General features: G+C 48.1%; 1 protein-coding gene across 3 annotated transcripts in view; it reads right to left on the bottom strand.

Moving 5' to 3' along the window:
• The window catches only part of LOC309364737 (uncharacterized protein), a 36506-nt gene that overhangs the window by 6140 nt on the left and 11398 nt on the right, over positions 1 to 18968 (bottom strand). For 2 of the 3 annotated variants that reach the window (XM_081902555.1, XM_081902556.1), the window contains one exon: positions 1355 to 1634. In XM_081902555.1, coding sequence (XP_081758681.1) covers positions 1355 to 1475 — 121 coding nt within the window. In that variant the 5' untranslated portion in view covers positions 1476 to 1634. Of the gene's footprint in view, positions 1 to 1354; positions 1635 to 4821; positions 5132 to 18968 lie in introns of those variants that run through there. The other variant, XM_081902554.1, reaches the window with a different exon arrangement.

Genomic DNA, 18968 nt, shown 5'->3' with positions numbered 1-18968 from the left:
TTTTGTAATCCACGTTCAGTAAAGATATAGGGCGGTAGTTCTTGACCTGGTTCTTTTCAGTCTCTGTTTTAGTAATGATTATTCAGTGATTTGTTCTACAGTGGTACCTCTGGTTACGTACTTAATTCTTTCTGGAGGTCCGTTCTTAACCTGAGGTACCACTTTAGCTAATGGGGCCTCCCGCTGCCGCTGTACAATTTCTGTTCTCATCCTGAGGTAAAGTTCTTAACCCAAGGTACTACTTCCAGGTTAGCGGAGTCTGTAACCTGAAGCATTTGTAATCCAAGGTACCACTGTAGTGTATCTTTTTTTAATGGACTCGCTTTTTAATGGATTTTATGAGCTCTTATTTACTTGCTTTTCCTGTTAGCAGGGGCGTAGCAAGCGGGGTGCGGTGGGTGTGGCCCGCCCCAGGTGTCCCCACTGAGGGGGGTGACAAAATGGTGGGCGGCACTCACCGCGGGGCCTGGAGTGTGCCCGAGCCACACGTCTCTCCTGGGAGTGACGTGGTGGCTTGGGGCCCTGCGCTGCCTGAAATGGCAGCGTGCGGCTTGTGTCTGCCAGGTGGACTCCATGGGCAGCTCAGCGCAGTGCCCCCCCGGACGGGTCGCCGTGGCGCTCCTGTGGGCAGATTGACCCACCGCTCTGTGCCCTGTGCAAGGGTGCCATATAAATCATGTAAATAAATGAGAGAGGTGGAGCCACATCTGACACCAGGATGCGCTGGCCAAGTTTAAAGACTTATTTGGCTCCATGACTGCTCACAAGTCAGAGAAAACAAGATTACAGCATAGTAACTAAGGGACTAAGTTTATAATTCAGGGAACACCGGTTCAGATAAATCCATGCCCCAGATCTGTAAAATGGGGATAACAACACTGATTTATTTAATACATTTCCTCCAAGGAGCGCAAGGTGACAAACATAGTTCTCCTCACCCATTTTATCCTTCACAACCCTGTGAGGTAGGTGGGGCTGAGCGTAAGTGACTGACCCAGGTTTACGGCTGAGTAGGGATTTGAACCTTCGTTCCCCAACACTCTAACCCAGGGCTTCCCAGACTTGGGTCTCTAGCTGTTTTTGAAATACAACTCCCATCACCACTAACCCGCTGCACCAGTGGACAGGGATGATGGGAATTGTAGTCTAAAAAGAGCTGAAGACCCGAGTTTGAGGAAACCCTGCCCTATATGATTGCTTAATCCTTGGACAGTGCCTGGAAACTTTTAGGTGAAATAAATGTCACAAGAACTGCAACTATTAAGAAGATGCAATAAAAATTTCCTGAAGGGCCAAAGGTTTCAAAACCATCAGTTCCCTAATTTAAGTGGCAACTGTGGGATTTCTCTCTTACCTTGCTCCTCTTCCATTTGGCCAAAGTTCAAGAGCTTGCCCTCGTTTTTAAGCGCTGCAGGGTCTAAGAGACCATCCTCTTCTCCAGCGTGGGTTTTCCGTGTATGTTCCTGTAGACTCATCCCTGAGGTCTGCCCGTTCCCACAGGTTGTAGGCCTCAAGGAAACTTTGCCCTGGACCTTTTGGGGAAAGCACACAAGCTCACGACCTCCTTCATCAGGGTGGGGGAAAGGAGCAGGGCAGGGACATCTCCTCTATGATCTTATACACAGTGCTGTCACCTGGTGAGTGGCAAGACAGAAGACGGCATTACTAATGAGATTATATGGCACTACCTGTGCTATCAATATCTATCAGGGCCAGGTGATACAGTTGTACCTTGGTACGCAAATGATTTGGCTCCCAAACACGGCAAACCTGAAAGTGAGTGTTCCGGTTTGCAAATGTTCTTTGGAACCTGAAAGTTCAACACTGCTTACGCATATTCAAATTGAGTGCAGGAAGCTCCTGCAGCCAATCAGAAGCCACGCTTTGGTTTCCGAACATTTTCAGAAGTCAAACAGACTTCCGGAACGGATTCCGTTTGAGAACCAAGGTATGACTCTATATTGATATATTGTCTAAAACCAGTTTGAAGTCCATATTGTGGTTTTGGTTTCATAATTTTTGGCCTGGCAATATATTGTGAATCACGATGTGTGTGATTGTGTGCTATGCAAAGATCACAACATGGGGAAACCGTGAAGCCAGCCAATGCCTCTCCATAGCTCCATCCTTATTTCAGACATTGCAATATCACAATGTTTAGCCAGTGATATATCACAATGTTGAAAGCCAGTTATCACCCAACACTAACACCTACTAGCCAGGATGGCTCTTCTCTGCCTCCACTGTTGAAGGTTGCAAATGCTTCTGAATACTGTTAGAAGTGGGTCTTGAGACCCTCAAATTAATATCTGAACAAAATTGATGAAGCAGCGAAGATTTATTGATTACAAAACGTTCCTGCAAGAGCGGGGGTCCAAAGTAGGCACACCCAGTTTTGGCAAAGCATGAGCTTATATTCCCTATACCCAAAGCACAGGTTCCCTCCCTTGTCTCCCCATTGGCTGGGTACTACAGGGTTTAAAGCCTATCACGACTGCCTAATGACCCTACTAACATTCCCACCCATGTTTAAATCTCCCATTACTCTTCATCTCGATGCCCACCCCCCATATTTACCTGATTCCTATGCATTTACCTATTGATGCAAGCGACAGAGCCACATCCTGACCACTAGTTGTCTCAGTTACAGGTGTGAGCAAGTTCTATACTGTACCTGCTGAAGCCTACGAATAAACCATATTCCAGCTGCAAGCTGCCTTATTTACAAGCATCCTAACCAGCGGCAGAGCTAGCCGCTTGGACACCCAGAGCGGCGCACATGCTGTGCACCTGGGGGTGGGGCGATCCAGCCGGGGGGGCCGAATGGCGTGGCGGCGATCTTCCCGGGGGGGTTTTGTTACAGTCAAAACATATACCGTCATGTGAAAGACAACAATCCCCTGACAGCAATCACGGAGCAGGAATTCTAACAGTCTCCCCATTGGCTGGGTACTGTTGGTTTCTGCTTCCTCACTGAGCAGCGAATGCAGTCACAAGACATTGTTTTGCATTCCACAGTCAGAGTTACTGTTGGGTTCCCACGGGAATGGGAGACTGGATGTGACGTACACTGGTTTCCTGTTTTTCAGTGTTCTCTCGGTTTCTTTGTTAGAGACGGGAGTTGCTTCTCTGCTCTCACAGAGGCAGGATGTATGTTTGTATGCTCTCAGCATAGCCTGTAAATAAACTTCATCATGTAGCACATTACCTGCTTATCCTTTTGCTGCGTGACTACGCTCTGCTTGGGCTCAAGATAAGACGAGCCTGTATCAACTCCAGATGGGCAGGAGCTGATCAAAATCTCACAGGTACTACAAGGTTTACAGTCTATCCCGACTGCCTAATTACCCTACTAACATTCCCACCCATGTTTAAATCTCCCATTACAGTGATACCTCAGGTTACAGATGCTTCAGGTTACAGACTCCGCTAACCCAGACATAGTACCTCGGGTTAAGAACTTTGCTTCAGGATGAGAACAAACATTGCGCAGCACAGTGCAGTGGCAGCAGGAGGCCCCATTAGCCAAAGTGGTACCTCAGGTTAAGAACAGTTTCAGGTTAAGAACAGGCCTCCAAAACGAATTAAGTTCTTAACCTGAGGTACCACTGTATTCTTGATCTCGACACCCACCCCCCATATTTACCTGATTCCTATGCATTTACCTATTGATGCAAGCGACAGAGCAACATCCTGACCACTAGTTGTCCCAGTTACAGGTGTAAACCAGTTCTATACCTGCTGAAGCCTACAAATAAACCATATTCCAGCCACAAGCTGCTTTATTTACAAGCATCCTAACCAGTGTCAGAGCTAGCCACTCGGGCACCCAGAGCGGCACACATGCAGTGCACCCGGGGGTGGGGCGATCAGCCGGGGGGCCGCTTGGCGCAGCGGTGATCCGTCCAGGGGGGATTTTGTTACACACACACCCTCTGGGATGACACCTGGGGCAGACCACTTCCCCTCTTCGCCCCTAATCCTAACCATAAGCTGTTCTAATGATGAGTATGAGCAAGTCTGGGCTATCTGTAGTTGCAGCATTGTGGCTTATGTGATAAAGCAACATTCTAATTTCTCACAAATTCCAGTTGCTGGAAGCCACAGGATGGAATCATAGGCTTGTTCTCGGCTCCTACTTGCCAGTTTCCCCACAAATGCATCAGGTCACTAGTGTGAGAACAGGATGCAGGACTAGATAGGCCACTGGCCTCATCCAGCAGTCTCCTCTTATTTTCTTAATGGGACACGGAAGGAAACAGTGACCCTCTGGCTATTCTTATACTCCAAATGCTTACCAGCCATGCCTGACACCGTCTCCTGTGCTGGCTAGGGATGAACGGAGCCGAGGGAAAACTCTGGACAGCCGCAGGTTTCCCACAACCGCCTTAAAAGACTTGCCCTCCTGCCGCTGCTTGCAATTCAGATTGTAAACACAGCTTGGCCAGCTTCTGGGCTGGTCTGCCTAGCTGCCCCTTTAACAACAATCACTTGCTTTATACAGGAGCAGACAATCATGTTTAATCTCCAAACTCCAAACAGTAACAGGGACAGGTGGCTATAAAATTTAATAATGGTTTTATATAAATATATCCACAGGGACAGGTGGTTCGTTCTTGCTAGCTGGCAATGCGGAGGAGGAATTATAAAAGACACTGCTGCCTTAAGTAATTTTTGCTTTTTGGGGGGTGGGGGGAGAGAAAGACCTTGAGTTACACTCCCCCCTCACATTTTCTACCGTGGGCTCCCTTCCAGCCAGCAACTGCCAGCATTCCTGTGGACTCCATTTTCCCATTGTTCAAAGACTCCTTGGCAACTCACCTATTTTTTCTCCCTGCAGGAATGCAAGAGCCAGCTCTCCTCCCATCTCCCTAACAAAGAGAGAGAGACAGAGAGTAAGAAAGATCAGGAAGAGACAGGAAGGAGACTCTTTCCTCCCCCCCCCCCTTCTCACATTCTTTTGTCTGTCTAGGAGAAAGTACTTTATCTATTTAACTCTTAGGTATTTGGACTGATTTTGTTTCTAACGAAAGGCACAATTGCACATGCTCTCCAGCTTTTAATATATGAGAGTTAAATTTAAATAAGGCCATCCTATATAAGCATACCCTCCAACATTTCTCTGAAGAAAAAAATATTTTTATTATTGCTTTTTTTTCTAAAAAAATGTTTAGGGGTACAGTGGTACCTTGTGATAAGAACTTAATTCGTTCTGGAGGTCTGTTCTTAACCGGAAACTGTTCTTAACCTGAGGTATCACTTTAGCTAATGGGGCCTCCCACTGCCGCCATGCGATTTCGGTTCTCATCCTGAGGTAAAGTTCTTAACCCGAAGTACTATTTCTGGGTTACCAGAGTCTGTAACCTGAAGCATCTGTAACCCGACGTACCACTGTACTAACATTTTGACTCAAGAAAATTACCATTTCAAATGAGGGGGAAATAAATACAGTAAATGAACAAAAGTACAAAGATTCACAAAATGTTTAGGGGTATGTGTACCCCTAGAAAAAAAGCACTGATTATTATTATTATTATTATTATTATTATTATTATTATTATTACTACTACTACTACTATCCTGCCCATCTGAATGGGTTGCCCCAGCCGCTTCTGGGCAGCTTTCAACCTATAAAAACATAATAAATCATTAAGCATTAAACAGTTTCCCCATCTAAGGCTGCCTTCAGATGTCTAAAGGGTGGATAGTTACTGTATTTTTCCATGTATAAAACACCCCATGTATAAGATGCCCCCTATTTTGGGAGACTCCAGTTTAAGAAAATGGGGGGAGATTGTATTTGTGAATAATATGATCCACAATTTTGAACATAATTTTTTAATAAAAAAACCTAGTCTTATACATGGAAAAGTACGGTACTTATCTCCTTGACATGGGAGTGACATAACACCATACCCTTTTAACATTTCTCCAATGAAAATAGGGGCGTCCTAAGGAAAAGTGGGACATTCCGGGCTCAAATCAGAAACCAGGATGACTTCTGTAAATCCCGGAATGTCCCTGGAAAATAGGGACACTTGGAGGGTCTGTAGAACTAGGGCCACCCTTACAATATCCCCTCTTTCTCCATGAGCATTACTATTTGACACCCCCTCTCTTTCGGCTACGTCTGCACCACACATTTACACATCTTATTTATTAATTGCATTTATATCCCACCTTTTGTCTCCAAGGAAGAACCTCCGCCTCCACAACAACCCTGCGAAGTAGGTTAGGCCAAGAGGCAGTGACTAGCTTAACTCATGGTTGAGTGAGAATTTGAACCCTGATCTCCCAGGTCTGACTCTAGCCCCAACACCACACTCCAGCCACTACACATTTAAAGCACTGCTGTACTACTTTCAACAATGATGGCTTCCCTAGAGAATCCTGGGAGCAGTAATTTGTTGAGTGTGCAGATAGGAGAAAGCTCCACTTGAGGTCTGGTGCACAGCCAAGTCTCTTTTATCACCCACCAGCCACAGCGAGGGACACCTGAGAATTCTCTAACAAGCAATTGCTCAAGCAAAAAAGGTTGTACGGGAATCTTAGGTCCCCTCACCCCCTCCAACATTCCTGATGAAAATAGGGATATTTCTCACCCCCCTGCAACTGACCCTCCTCAACCCCCCAAATTTATCTAATCTTATTTTTTGGTAGGTTTACAAAAAGAAAAACACACACCAAGAAATAGTTTTTTGAAAAGGGCAAGATTAGATGCGGGTGCACATAGCATTTTGGTTAAAAATCAAGACTCCTCGCATTCCACTCTGCTCCCCTTTTCTTCCTGCCCTGGGTGTCGCTGCCCTATGCCTGCACCTCAAAGCCCTTTTTATAGGGTTGTGAGATTAAGAAATAAAGGAAAAATTACAAGCAAGGGTGTGCCTCAAACTCAGTTTGGAAAGTCCCCATGAGCTGCGTACACAGGATAAAGAAATCCAAGGGGCGTAGGCCCATATCTGATAATAGATGAAGTGGTTAGTGTAGAGTGGACAATGTATTAGAAATGTGTTGAACTCTGATAAGTATATTGTAAGCCAAGCCTCTGAGAGAGGGGCGGCAGCTGTAGGGATAAAACTGCTGCGCTTATGCCTGATCGAGGCTCTTCGTATCTACGGGTACGGAGAGTCCGCCTTTGCAAACGCGACTAATAAAAGGGTTAACCTTATATTGAAGTCCTTTGTCTGTTTGTTTCCACGAACGACTTCTCACAGGGTTTATACACAAAGAAATCATATAAATTCTATCAGAAGCTCCTAAGCATCTGCATAGCTGGCAGAAACCCATTGGATACAACTCTGCACCTTGATGTGTCAGGGCCTCTTGCTTCTTATTCAAGTTCTGAAGCCTACATAGATTGAAAAACTTAAAACCTACATACCAAAGGGGAGTGGTAGCCTGATTTATGCTACATAGACAAGGGGCGCAGTTGCGTAGCGTGGGAGGTGAGGGGGGACCGGCCGCACCGGGCGCAACATCTGGGGGGCGCGTGCTCGCACTCACAGCTCTCTGCCCCTACTAAAATCCACGGATTAGGTGGCGCAAATTACTTGCCTTGCCCCGGGTGCTGACAACCCACACTACGCCACTGAAGGGGTGAATTGCTCTTGACTCAGCTGGACTTCTAAAGGCTTACTCCCAAATACGCCCTTATCTCCCATGCCTCCAGCGACTATGGCGACTATGGCGTTGTGGCACTCATCTTGCTTTCAGGACGAGGGAGCCAGCATTTGTCCACAGACAGCTTTCTGGGTCACGTGGCCAGCATGACTAAACCGCTTTTGGCACAACAGAACACCGTGACGGAAACCAGAGCGCACACAAATGCCATTTGCATATGGCTTCGTAAAATCATTAAACTCACCCCTTCATTATGCTAGTCATAAAGCATCATTTCAGGGACAGGAACCAATTAGCAGTTCACATCTTTTGACATGTGAAGTTCATTCCCTTTGCTGCAACCCTATTTTACACCATCAGCTACACCAAAGTGCTTAATCTGCAATTCCCTTTGAAGCTTCTACAGCATGATTTGTGGCATTCTCCATCACTCGAGGTCTCCAAATGTCTTCTGATCTGTAACACAGCTTGCTTCCTACCTTCATATATGGCCTCCTTTTCTTTCCGTCTAGCAGTATCTCTTCAAGACAACTTAACTAAAAGGTTTTAACCATTTCGATGCCTGCACTCACCCTTCTGGTACTCAACTGAGCATCATATGATGCTAACCTCACCCCTAACTCTTTACCCCTCCTTTTCTCTTGCCCCCACACATCCATTTTCAACTATATTAACCATTCAAAAAGCAGCCAACTCACAGGACTTGGGGAAATCCACTTTCTTTTGCAAAATTTGATTCAGCAAAAATGAATGAAAAAAACCAAAGCACTACAAGACTTTTCAACCACTTCTGCCAATCTGGGAAGAGATTGGCATCACCCATTCCCATCACATTGGGGGTTATGAGTCCAGAGACTCCTCAAACTCCTTTAGGACTTGAAATATGAAATCAATATGCTCATCTATTCCTTGCTGTTATCCAGAAACACTGCTTCCAGCCCCAGACTGCGAGTGCCCAGTGCGCTGCACCATGACTTCATGATGTTGTGACGTGACGTCGTATCAACCTTATGATGTCATGGTGGCGCTGCGGCAGCAACTGGGTCCAGGCTTGCGCCTCTGTCACGGGACCTCTGTTTTATTCTTTGTAAAATACACAATTTAATACATATACCAACAGGCAGAGGGCCTTCTCGGTAGTGGCGCCCACCCTGTGGCACACCCTTGCATCAGATGTCAAGGAAATAAACAACTATCTAACTTTTAGAAGACATCTGAAGGCAGCCCTGTTTAGGGAAGTTTTTAATATTCTGTTGGGAGCCACCCAGAGTGGCTGGGGAAACCCAAGCAGATGGGCAGGGTATAAATATAAATAATAATAATTATAATGATTATTATTATTATCCCCCTGTTTTTGGCATCTGCCTCAAGAGACAGTGCAGTGAACCACTGGAGAATCACAGCACCTGCTTTGGCTGCAGAGACTGGTACTGCTGCCTCCTGTGTTGTTTTTGCTGCGTTAGCAGCACCAAAGTGACCTCCCTGTGGGCAAGCCTGGGCAGTTTCTATGGAGGTCCTGAGGAGATTTCACCCCTCCCATATCCAAGAATCTCCTGATGAGTCTGCTGATTCTCCAGAGAGAAAGAGGCGTGTTCTGCTCTCTACTATTCTGCTCCAGCACCAAAGAGTCAGTCAGTCAGTCAGTCAGTCAGTCAGTCAGTGTGTCCGAAAGAGAGACTGAGTGTTAGAGATCGTGTCTAGAGATAAGGTTGCTGCTAAGAGCAGCTGCAGACACTCAGTGTAGCATTCTTTATGCTTAGAGAACTCATTAAGCTCTGTATATAGTTGTATAGTAGTTGTAGATAGAATAAAGAAGATATTCTACAGAGCTGCTCTCCAAGTCATTTATATACTCTGCTAGACTCTGCTATACTCTGCTGTGCAATGACTGTCTTCTTGTGGAAGTGAATCCGGTGCTCACAACTCTAAGCTGTGAGTCCACAGCACTTTGACCTGTTCCTGTGCAGAAGGTGGTCTCTGGAAGTGCTACCCAGCTCGCCTAGCCCAGTCGGGGCTGAAGTGCATGAGTCCAGTTGGTGGTACTGGCTCAAGGGCGATGCTGACAGGTCCTAGGCTGCCCAGATGATAACACCCCTGTCTCAGCCTCACTGATATGGTCCAAAGGAAAGCAGAGCAATACATCTGGCACCAGCTTGGTTGCCGGAGTTGCCGAAAGGAGGCGTACATGATGCCATCCAACTGTCTAAGCATAGGTAATTAAAAGGAGGATTTATTGCAAAAACAAACAAATACCGTATTTTTCGCTCTATAGGGCGCACCTGACCACAAGGCGCGCCTAGTTTTTAGAGGAGGAAAACGCGAAAAAAGATATTCTGAATCAAATGTTGTACTAAACTATTTAAAGCCGCAAAGTGGGCAGCTCCTGTCTGCTTTGCTGCTTTAAAGCGAGCCTCAGAGGAGGGTAGGAAGGGGAACCATGGCTTGTCTAAGTCCAGTTAATAATGCTGAGCCTGACTTTATATGCATCTCAAAGCCCTTGACATATATACATTATAATGACAAGCCGAGATAGGCCTCCTGCAGAGGAGGAGGGGAGGAGAAGAGAGGGAGCCATCATAGCTCAATGGGGAGAGCATGGAGAAGATCCCAAGTTCAGTCCTTGAAAGCTTCTCCGGGTAGGGCTGAGGGTGTGTCTCCTGAAACCCTGGTGAACCTCTGTGTTATGTAGTGTAGTTTCACCCTGGGCCAACAGGGGGATACTGTATATAGTTTTCACTCAGGTCTGTAGATAGTTTTCACTCAGGTCCGCGGCAGTTATTTTAGGCGGGAACTCTGGACTGTTGTTGTTACAATGTTGACAGCCGGCTGCCTATAAAAGCGGGCCGGCTGAGCTGTTTGCAGTCAGTTCTATTCCAGCTTACAAAATAAAGAGCTACTTGAAGAAATCGCTGTGCCGGCTGCTATGTCAACCCACAACTTAACACTGGTGATGAAGGTGGGATGGATGGACATCAGAGCACAGCCAGATGCGGCCAGCCTCTGAACTGAGCTGAATCACTGAGCTGAATCACAGAGCGAAATCACTGAGCGAAATCACTGGGCAGAACCAATTCAGAGCTGACTGTTCTGGCTAGAGCACTGTATTCCATCCATCGCCCTTCACGCCGGCATCGGAATCATGGCTTCACTTGTGCCTCTACTGCCGTTTGCGCCAGCCTCTGAATCATGGGACTCCTACCTCGCTCGGTTCGACTGCTACCTCCAAGCCAACGAGCTGACAGCAGTATCAATGGATCGGAAGCGGGGCCTATTCCTCAGCCTCTGTGGGCCTGAGGTGTTTGAGACGGCCCGAGCATTGGTTGCGCCTGAAGCAGTCCAGGCAACACCATGGGACACGATCCAAGAGAAGCTCCGCAACCACTACGCACCAAAGCCGTCCAAGATTGCTGCCCGCCATGCGTTCTACCACCGGAACCAGGCAGAGGGGGAGTCAATCAACAACCACACCACCGCCCTGCGACAGGCTGCAATGCACTGTGAGTACCGAGACTTAGACGATGCCCTGATGGATCGAATTGTCTGTGGGGTCCGGGACATCCATCTGCAACGGCGTCTCCTAGCCAAGCCAGACCTCACGCTACAGAAAGCCATTGAGGAGGCTGTGGCCTCAGAAGCTGCTGAACGCTCCGCCCAGGAGATCCGCAAGTCCAGCAGCCCGCGTCTTGCTAGGGAGCCAGTTCCGGTGCATCATGAAGAGGCCAGCAGTGATGAGGCATCCTCCAGTGAAGACGATGACGTGCACCAGACAAAGCGGGAGCGCAGGAAGTTCCAACAGAAGTCCAAGGGCCAACCGGAATGTGCCGGCTGCGGAGGCAACCATTCCCGTGCCAAGTGTCGATTCAGAGACGCCATCTGTAGGAAGTGTTCCAGAAGGGGCCACATCGCTAAGGTCTGCCGATCAGCTCCGTCTGACACCCTCCCTTCATCGACTCGCAAGTCCAAGTCTTCACTCCAGTCTGCCAAGGAAAGTTGTTTCACTCTCACCAACTGCCGCTGCCCATCTGGAACCACGATTGGCCAAACTGACTCGCCTACGCGACGCAAGCTGAACGTCACGGTGCTCATTGAAGGAGCTCCATGTGACATGGAGATCGACACCGGGTCTGCCCTGTCCATCGTGTCATGGAGCACCATCAAAAGACTGGTACCCAGAGTGTCCAAAAGGCAACTTGACTCTCACCGCGTACACCTGAGAGACTACCAGGGAAACGACATTCCCGTGGTAGGCGTTGGCCAGTTCCGGATCGCCTTCAAGGATTTTTCGGGCCTGCTCCGGTTGGTGGTGGTCGAAGGTCAGCGGCCAAGCCTCCTAGGGCTAGACTGGTTTGATGCCCTCGGCCTGGAAGTCACCGGCATCAACTGCATCTCTAACGCAGAGACTGAGGGTCTGGTCAAAGACTTTGCCGAGGTTTTTGACGGCACCTTGGGGCAATATACAGGTACGCCCATCTCCTTTAGCCTTGATCCACAAGTCGCCCCCATCAAGCTAAAGCCACGCCGGGTTCCCTTTGCTCTCAAGGCTAAGGTGGACGAACAACTGGACAAACTGATCGCCCAAGGAGTTTTGGAGCCGGTTGACCACGCCAAGTGGGAAACCCCCATCGTCACGCCTGTCAAGCCAGATGGGTCGGTGAGAATCTGCGCTGACTACAAGTGCACGATCAACAAGGCACTTCAGCAGCACGCTTATCCGGTTCCTGTTGTCCAATACCTGCTGCATTCCCTGGGTGAGGGTAAGGTCTTCGCTAAGCTGGACCTTGCCCAAGCCTATCAACAACTGCCAGTTGATGATGCCACTGCTGAAGCCCAGACGATCGTCACCCACCGGGGGGCATTCCGTTGCCGCCGGGTGCAGTTCGGGGTGAGTGTGGCTCCTGGCATCTTCCAAAGCCTTATGGAGCGTCTCCTGCAAGGGCTTCCGGGCGTGGTACCATATTTTGATGACGTTTTGGTGTCTGCAGACTCACACCAGCAGCTGTTCGAGCGCCTCCGTGCCGTGCTGACCAGGTTCCAAGAGGCCGGGCTCAAGGTAAAGAGGGAGAAGTGCCAGATCGCCGTTCCACAGGTAGAGTTCCTGGGCTATCTTATCGATGCCTCCGGCCTTCACCCAACCACATCCAAGATCCGCGCTATCCAGCAGGCCCCCACCCCAAAGAACAAAACGGAGTTGCAGGCATTCCTGGGGCTGCTGAACTTTTATAACATGTTCCTGCCCCACAAAGCCACAGTGGCTGAGCCTCTTCACCGACTCCTTAGCACTAAGACGCCTTGGGCCTGGGGTCATCGGGAGACGGCGGCCTTCAACACGGTCAAGGCTCTCCTTTCTTCAGACAGTGTGCTGGTACAGTACAGTGAATCCAGGCCGCTGGTCCTTGCCTGCGACGCCTCACCTTTTGGCATCGGTGCTGTCCTTAGTCACCGTTTTCCAGATGGAAGAGAAGCACCGCTCGCCTACTTTTCCAGGACACTATCTCCGACGGAACGGAATTACAGCCAGGTTGACAAGGAGGCACTGGCACTTGTGGCTGGAGTGAAGAGGTTCCATGAATACCTCTATGGCAGGACTTTTGACCTCATCATTGACCACAAGCCACTCCTGGGCCTCCTCGCCGGTGATCGTCCAACTCCACCGGTCCTCTCGCCACGCATGCTGCAATGGACTGTTTTCCTGGCTGCCTACCACTACCGGCTCATCCATCGCCCAGGGAAATCGATGGGCCATGCCGACGCCCTCAGCCGTTGCCCTCTTCCAGCATTTGTGGAAGACCCGGCTCCAGCTTCATCGCTCCTTCTGATTGAGGATCTTCCGGCAGCGCCTGTATCGGCTGCCACTGTGGCCTCCGCGTCTGCCCAGGATCGCACCATCAGCCGGGCGCTCAACTGGGTGTGGAGGGGGTGGCCACAAGGGCCTTTTGCATCGGAGTTCCAGCCCTTCGCAACCAGACAACATGAACTCTCAGCTCATCGCGGCTGTCTGCTGTGGGGAGACCGCGTCGTGATTCCCCAGGGACTCCGTCAGCGCGTCCTGGAGGCTTTGCACGTTGGCCACCCGGGAATTGTCAAAATGAAGGCGTTGGCTCGGTGTTACGTCTGGTGGCCTAACATGGACGATGCCATCACTGCCTGGGTGTCCGCCTGTCAAGCGTGCCAAGAATCGAGGCCTGCACCACCGGCAGCTAAGGGACACACCTGGGAGACGCCAAAGACACCCTGGTCGAGGGTGCACATCGATCTGGCTGGCCCCTTTCACGGCCGGACCTTTATGGTAGTGGTGGACGCCTATTCCAAATGGCTGGAGGTCGCCCTGATGCCCTCCACCACTACCGAAGCTGTCATCCGGGTGCTGCGAGGCCTGTTTGCAACGCATGGGTGTCCTGATGTCCTTGTCTCTGACAATGGACCGCAGTTCACGTCAGGCACGTTTGAGCGGTATCTTTTGGGCCTGGGCATCCGCCATGCCCTAACGGCACCCTTTCATCCATCCAGCAACGGGCAAGCGGAGAGAATGGTGCGCTCGGCAAAAGAGGCACTGGCGCGCCTGGACCGGGGAGATTGGCATGAGCGGGTTGCCGAATACTTGTTCGTGCAACACATCACCCCTCATGCGGCCACAGGGAGGAGTCCTGCTGAACTGCTTATGGGCCGCCGCCTCAGGTCACCACTCGACCGGCTTCACCCGGACTTTGCCGTGGCTGAACCCCCAGGCTGTGCCAACGCGCCACGGTCATTTGTCCCAGGAAACCAGGTCTTTGCCCGGAACTATGTGGGGGACATTCCTTGGGTGCCAGCCACAGTAGTGGGAGTCACTGGACCTCGCTCGTACCAGGTGGCACTCGAAGATGGACGCTTGTGGCGACGGCACATAGACCAGCTTAGGCGCAGGGTTGGGGACTTGGACACTACCGAGGTGCCCCCAACTGCGCTTGCGGCTCCAGAAGAGACACGTACAGATGGCGAGGCCCCACCTACACCTCCCTCGCAAACTGCCAGCGTGGAGCCAAACCAAGCCGCTTCAGAACAGACTCAGACCACTCCACTTGCGGAGGCTCCACCCACAGCAGCGGATCCAGGGGAGTTGGTTCCAACACCACCTAGGGTCGCACCACAGCCTCAGCGAGAACTGTGTGGCCCTCCGGACTTGGCTACCAGTCCCCGGCGGTCTGGCAGAGTTTCCAAGCGCCCAACTTATTTAAAGGACTATGTTGTTGGACATGTATCACTGTTGGTCTAAGTATGGGAAATGTAACCGATATACTTTTGTGCCTAATTGAACCATTACGCGTAGTGCTGTATATAAGGAAACCATTACGATTGTAACTAACGCCTTATCTCGGTGGGGAGGGGTGTTATGTAGTGTAGTTTCACCCTGGGCCAACAGGGGGATACTGTATATAGTTTTCACTCAGGTCTGTATATAGTTTTCACTCAGGTCCACGGCAGTTATTTTAGGCGGGAACTCTGGGCTGTTGTTGTTACAATGTTGACAGCCGGTTGCCTATAAAAGCAGGCTGGCTGAGCTGTTTGCAGTCAGTTCTATTCCAGCTTACAAAATAAAGAGCTACTTGAAGAAATCGCTGTGCCGGCTGCTATGTCAACCCACAACTTAACACTCTGCCTATCAGTGAAGGCAAAACTGAGCTAAATGGGCTCAGGGGTCCTGACGTGGTACAGGGAAGGTCCCTCTGTTCCTGTTTAAATTAGCCCTTTCTTCAGAACCATGAGGACTACAATCTTAGTTTGTTTTTAAAGGGAACAGCTATGACCTCAGTGGCTTTGCATGCAGAACACCACACATTCAATCCCCGGCTTCTCCAGGTTTGAAACTCTGGCAAACTGCTGCCAGTCAGTGTTGACATTACTAAGCTCGATGGAGTAGTGGGTCCGACTCCTTATAAGGCAGCTTCCTAGGTTCCCATTTATGCTTCAGATCTGAGTGTGAGGCTTGCTGTCACGTTTAGTGTCAACCGGGTGATTCTTTGCACATCTGGAAGATGACTGTGTCACCTCCCATCACCCTCTTGAAGGTGCTTTTACAGATCAGGGAAAAGGGCAGGCAGCCACAGCATCTGTAGACTGTAGCATCCTGAATTAAGGGAGGGTGGGATTCCCGTTGCAGCCAAAGGATTGTTTGAGGCCACCACGAAAGAGCTGATCTTAAGCTTGAAACCAGGACTTGCTCTTTCACCATGTTGCTTCTCCAGTTGGCAATGCCATCCATGTAACCTGTGTGAATATCAAGCGTGGGTTGTGTCCAGGAACCTGGGAGGATTTCTTTCACGTGTGTGCATGTTTTCGTCTTTAAATAAACAGCCCATACAAGTTTCCAGCTCTTATGGCCATCGAGATTAGCCTGGCCGTCTCAGTGGAAATCTGCGGAGGCTGAGGTGGACTTTCCAGTGGTCAAAGTGTGGCTGTGTCTTCCTGCCCGGCATCTATTTCCTGCCCTCTTTCCTCCCTGCACCCTGCTTCAAAGCAAGCCACGGAGGAGGGAAGGAAGCAGAGCCAAGGATCCTCTGCTCACAACTGCAGCAGATTCCCTCCACTTTGAAGCAGGAAAGTGGGAGAGGAGCTGCTTACACGAGTGTAAGCTGCTCCCCTCCCACTTTGCTGCTTCAAAGGGAGCCCGGGAGGAGAGAATCCGCTGCAGCCGGGAGCAGTGGAGGATCCATGGTCCCCTTCCTTCCCTCCTCCGTGGTTGCTTTGAAGCAGGAAAGTCGGAGAGGAGCTGCTTACACGTCTCCAACATATTGGGGGAGAAATTCCCCAAGAAGGAAGGACATCCTGGAATAGTTTTGGAATTAATATTTAGTGCTTACTGAAGACCAGGGGACCTACGCAATTTTACTCGCCAATAAATAACCTTAATATTCTTTGACATTTTGGATGTACATATCTGAAGCCTAAAGGCTGGAAGATTTGGATTACAACATAGTGAAGAACAGTCCATTTGGATTTATATTTTGGATTTATACTTTGGATTACAAATATAAAGTTGGACTAACTCTCATTTGTCACCACCTTTTATAAAAACTATTGAAGAGAAGTATACTTCTTTTATATTAACTTTATATTAACAGTTTGTGCCGGTTCGTCTTGGGGAACTGTCCTGTTTGATATAGGACATGTAATTTAAATCTGGTTGGGAGATAAGGGGCCTGGGAGTGAAAATACCGGTAGTCATCTTTTGTTTTTTACAGGTTTTACTGGGTATTTTATGCTTTTTCCTTTGTCTGTTCTCTTTTGGCTCTGTTTTGCAAGGATTTTACAGTTTTACTAACTTAAGTTCCATTGGTAGGAGGGGAGGGAACGATCAAATGGTAAAGTGAAAATTTACGGTTCAGCTTGGGAGTGGGAAAATACTTTCACTTCTGGGATGAACTACGAAACGCAGGTGTGACCTTGAACAGATCAAAATAAAATTATTTAGTGGCGGGAAAACTTTCTGGGTCAGAAATGGCAGGTAAACAGGATGCAGGAGCCATAACAAGGAAATCTGCAATGGACAGGAGACGGGCAAGCGTACAAGAAGAGACAGAAAAGCAGGGAAAACAGAATACCACTGACCTTCCTACACAACAACTTATGGAATTTAGACAGGAGATGGTGCAGTCAGTGAAAAGTTTTGCTGAACAAGTGCATTTGGATACGAAAAAATCGAATAAATTATTGACAGAACAATTTGGAAAATTAGGTGAGAAGGTTAACAAATTAGAAACTAAAGTTGATAAGCTAGAAAAAAAACTAGTGAGGAGTTAGGACGTTTGAAGGAAGAACAGAAAGCTGTTACAGTGGTGCCCCGCAAGATGAATGCCTCGCAAGACGGAAAACTCGCTAGACGAAAGAGTTTTCCGTTTTGGAGGTGCTTCGGAAAATGAATTTCCTATGGGAAAATGTCTTGCGAGTTCCTGCGGGTTTTTCCCCCCTTTCCCCCCCTTTTTCTAAGCCGCTAAGCCGCTTATCTGCCAAGCCGATAAGCCGCTAAAAGCCGCTAATAGCACTAATCCGCTAATCTGTCAATGGGCTTGCTTCGCAAGATGAAAAAACCGCTAGAGGAAGAGACTCGCAGAACAGATTCTTTACGTCTTGCGAGGCACCACTGTATAGGGATGGTGAGAGGTCTACAAGAGAAACAAAATGATTTGGAAGATAAAAGCCTCCTCTTGCAGTTGAGATAAAGGGGGGAAAACAGTGAGAATAAGAGGCCTACCAGAATCAGAACAGAACTTAGAAACATATGTTACAAAGACAATTGCAGAATGGGTGGGGGAGAGGCAAGAGTGGGTGGCAGAAATGACGGAGAGCTGTTTTCGGATACGCACGATAGAAAGTCGGCAGAGAAAGCAGCCAGGAGATGTCCTATTAACATTTGTAACAACAACAAAAAAACGAAGGATGCAAAACTTCAGAAAAGTTTTGTGGACAATCTTGTGGTTGCTGGACAGAAGGTCAATATTTTTCAGGAGATTCCATTTAAATTGAGACTCAGAAGACAAAAATACCGGTTCTTGACAACAGCGCTGAGAAAAGCAGACATTAAATATAAATGGGAATACCCAGAGGGGATGTCATTTACATTTATGAAAAAGAGATATAGGTTGACAACAGAATACCAGGCCAAATATTTTTTTGAAAAACATAGGAGAGACCTAAACTCTGGACATGAAGACCCAGTAGCAGAACAAAGAGCTGCTTTGGAGCGGCTATCACTGGAAGGAGGAACAGGTGGAAAAACAGATATTGTAAGTGACTCTGACAATGGCCAATCTTAAAATATTAAGTTGGAATGTTAATGGTTTGAATAACAAAACTAAACATAACAGGATTCAACATGTAATTTTAAAACAAAAGTTGGATATAATTTGTTTTCAGGAAGCACATATTGCAAGATAGCATAAAAGAATATTAATTAATAAAAAATTAGGATTGGATTTCATCTCAGCAGATAATGCAAAAAAGAGAGGAGTAGTTTGTTATATTAATCCTGCACTAGAACCCAAATTGATTCAAAGAGATGAGAAAGGCAGGATCTTAATAATACAAATAAAAATCCAAGGAGAGAAGGTGATGTTGGTGGGAATTTATGCCCCCAATGAGAAAAAAATCATATATTTTTTAAAATTGGAAACTGAATTACTTGAATTTGCAGATCAAAAAATGATTCTAATGAGGGTGTGGGAGAGATACAAAGACTTAATAGAACAAAAAACACCCCAGTGGGTATCACCAATTGAAGCTTTGTTACTCAAACCGCTTGGCAAAAAAAGGAAGTGGCCTACATATAGAGAATTGTTGATGGATCAAGAAGGAAAATGGAAGCTAAAAGACTA

This window comes from Podarcis melisellensis, assembly GCF_964234715.1.
Source record: "Podarcis melisellensis genome assembly, chromosome: 2".
Classification (NCBI taxonomy): Eukaryota; Metazoa; Chordata; class Lepidosauria; order Squamata; family Lacertidae; genus Podarcis; species Podarcis melisellensis.
This window is presented reverse-complemented; position numbering and strand designations above follow the sequence as displayed.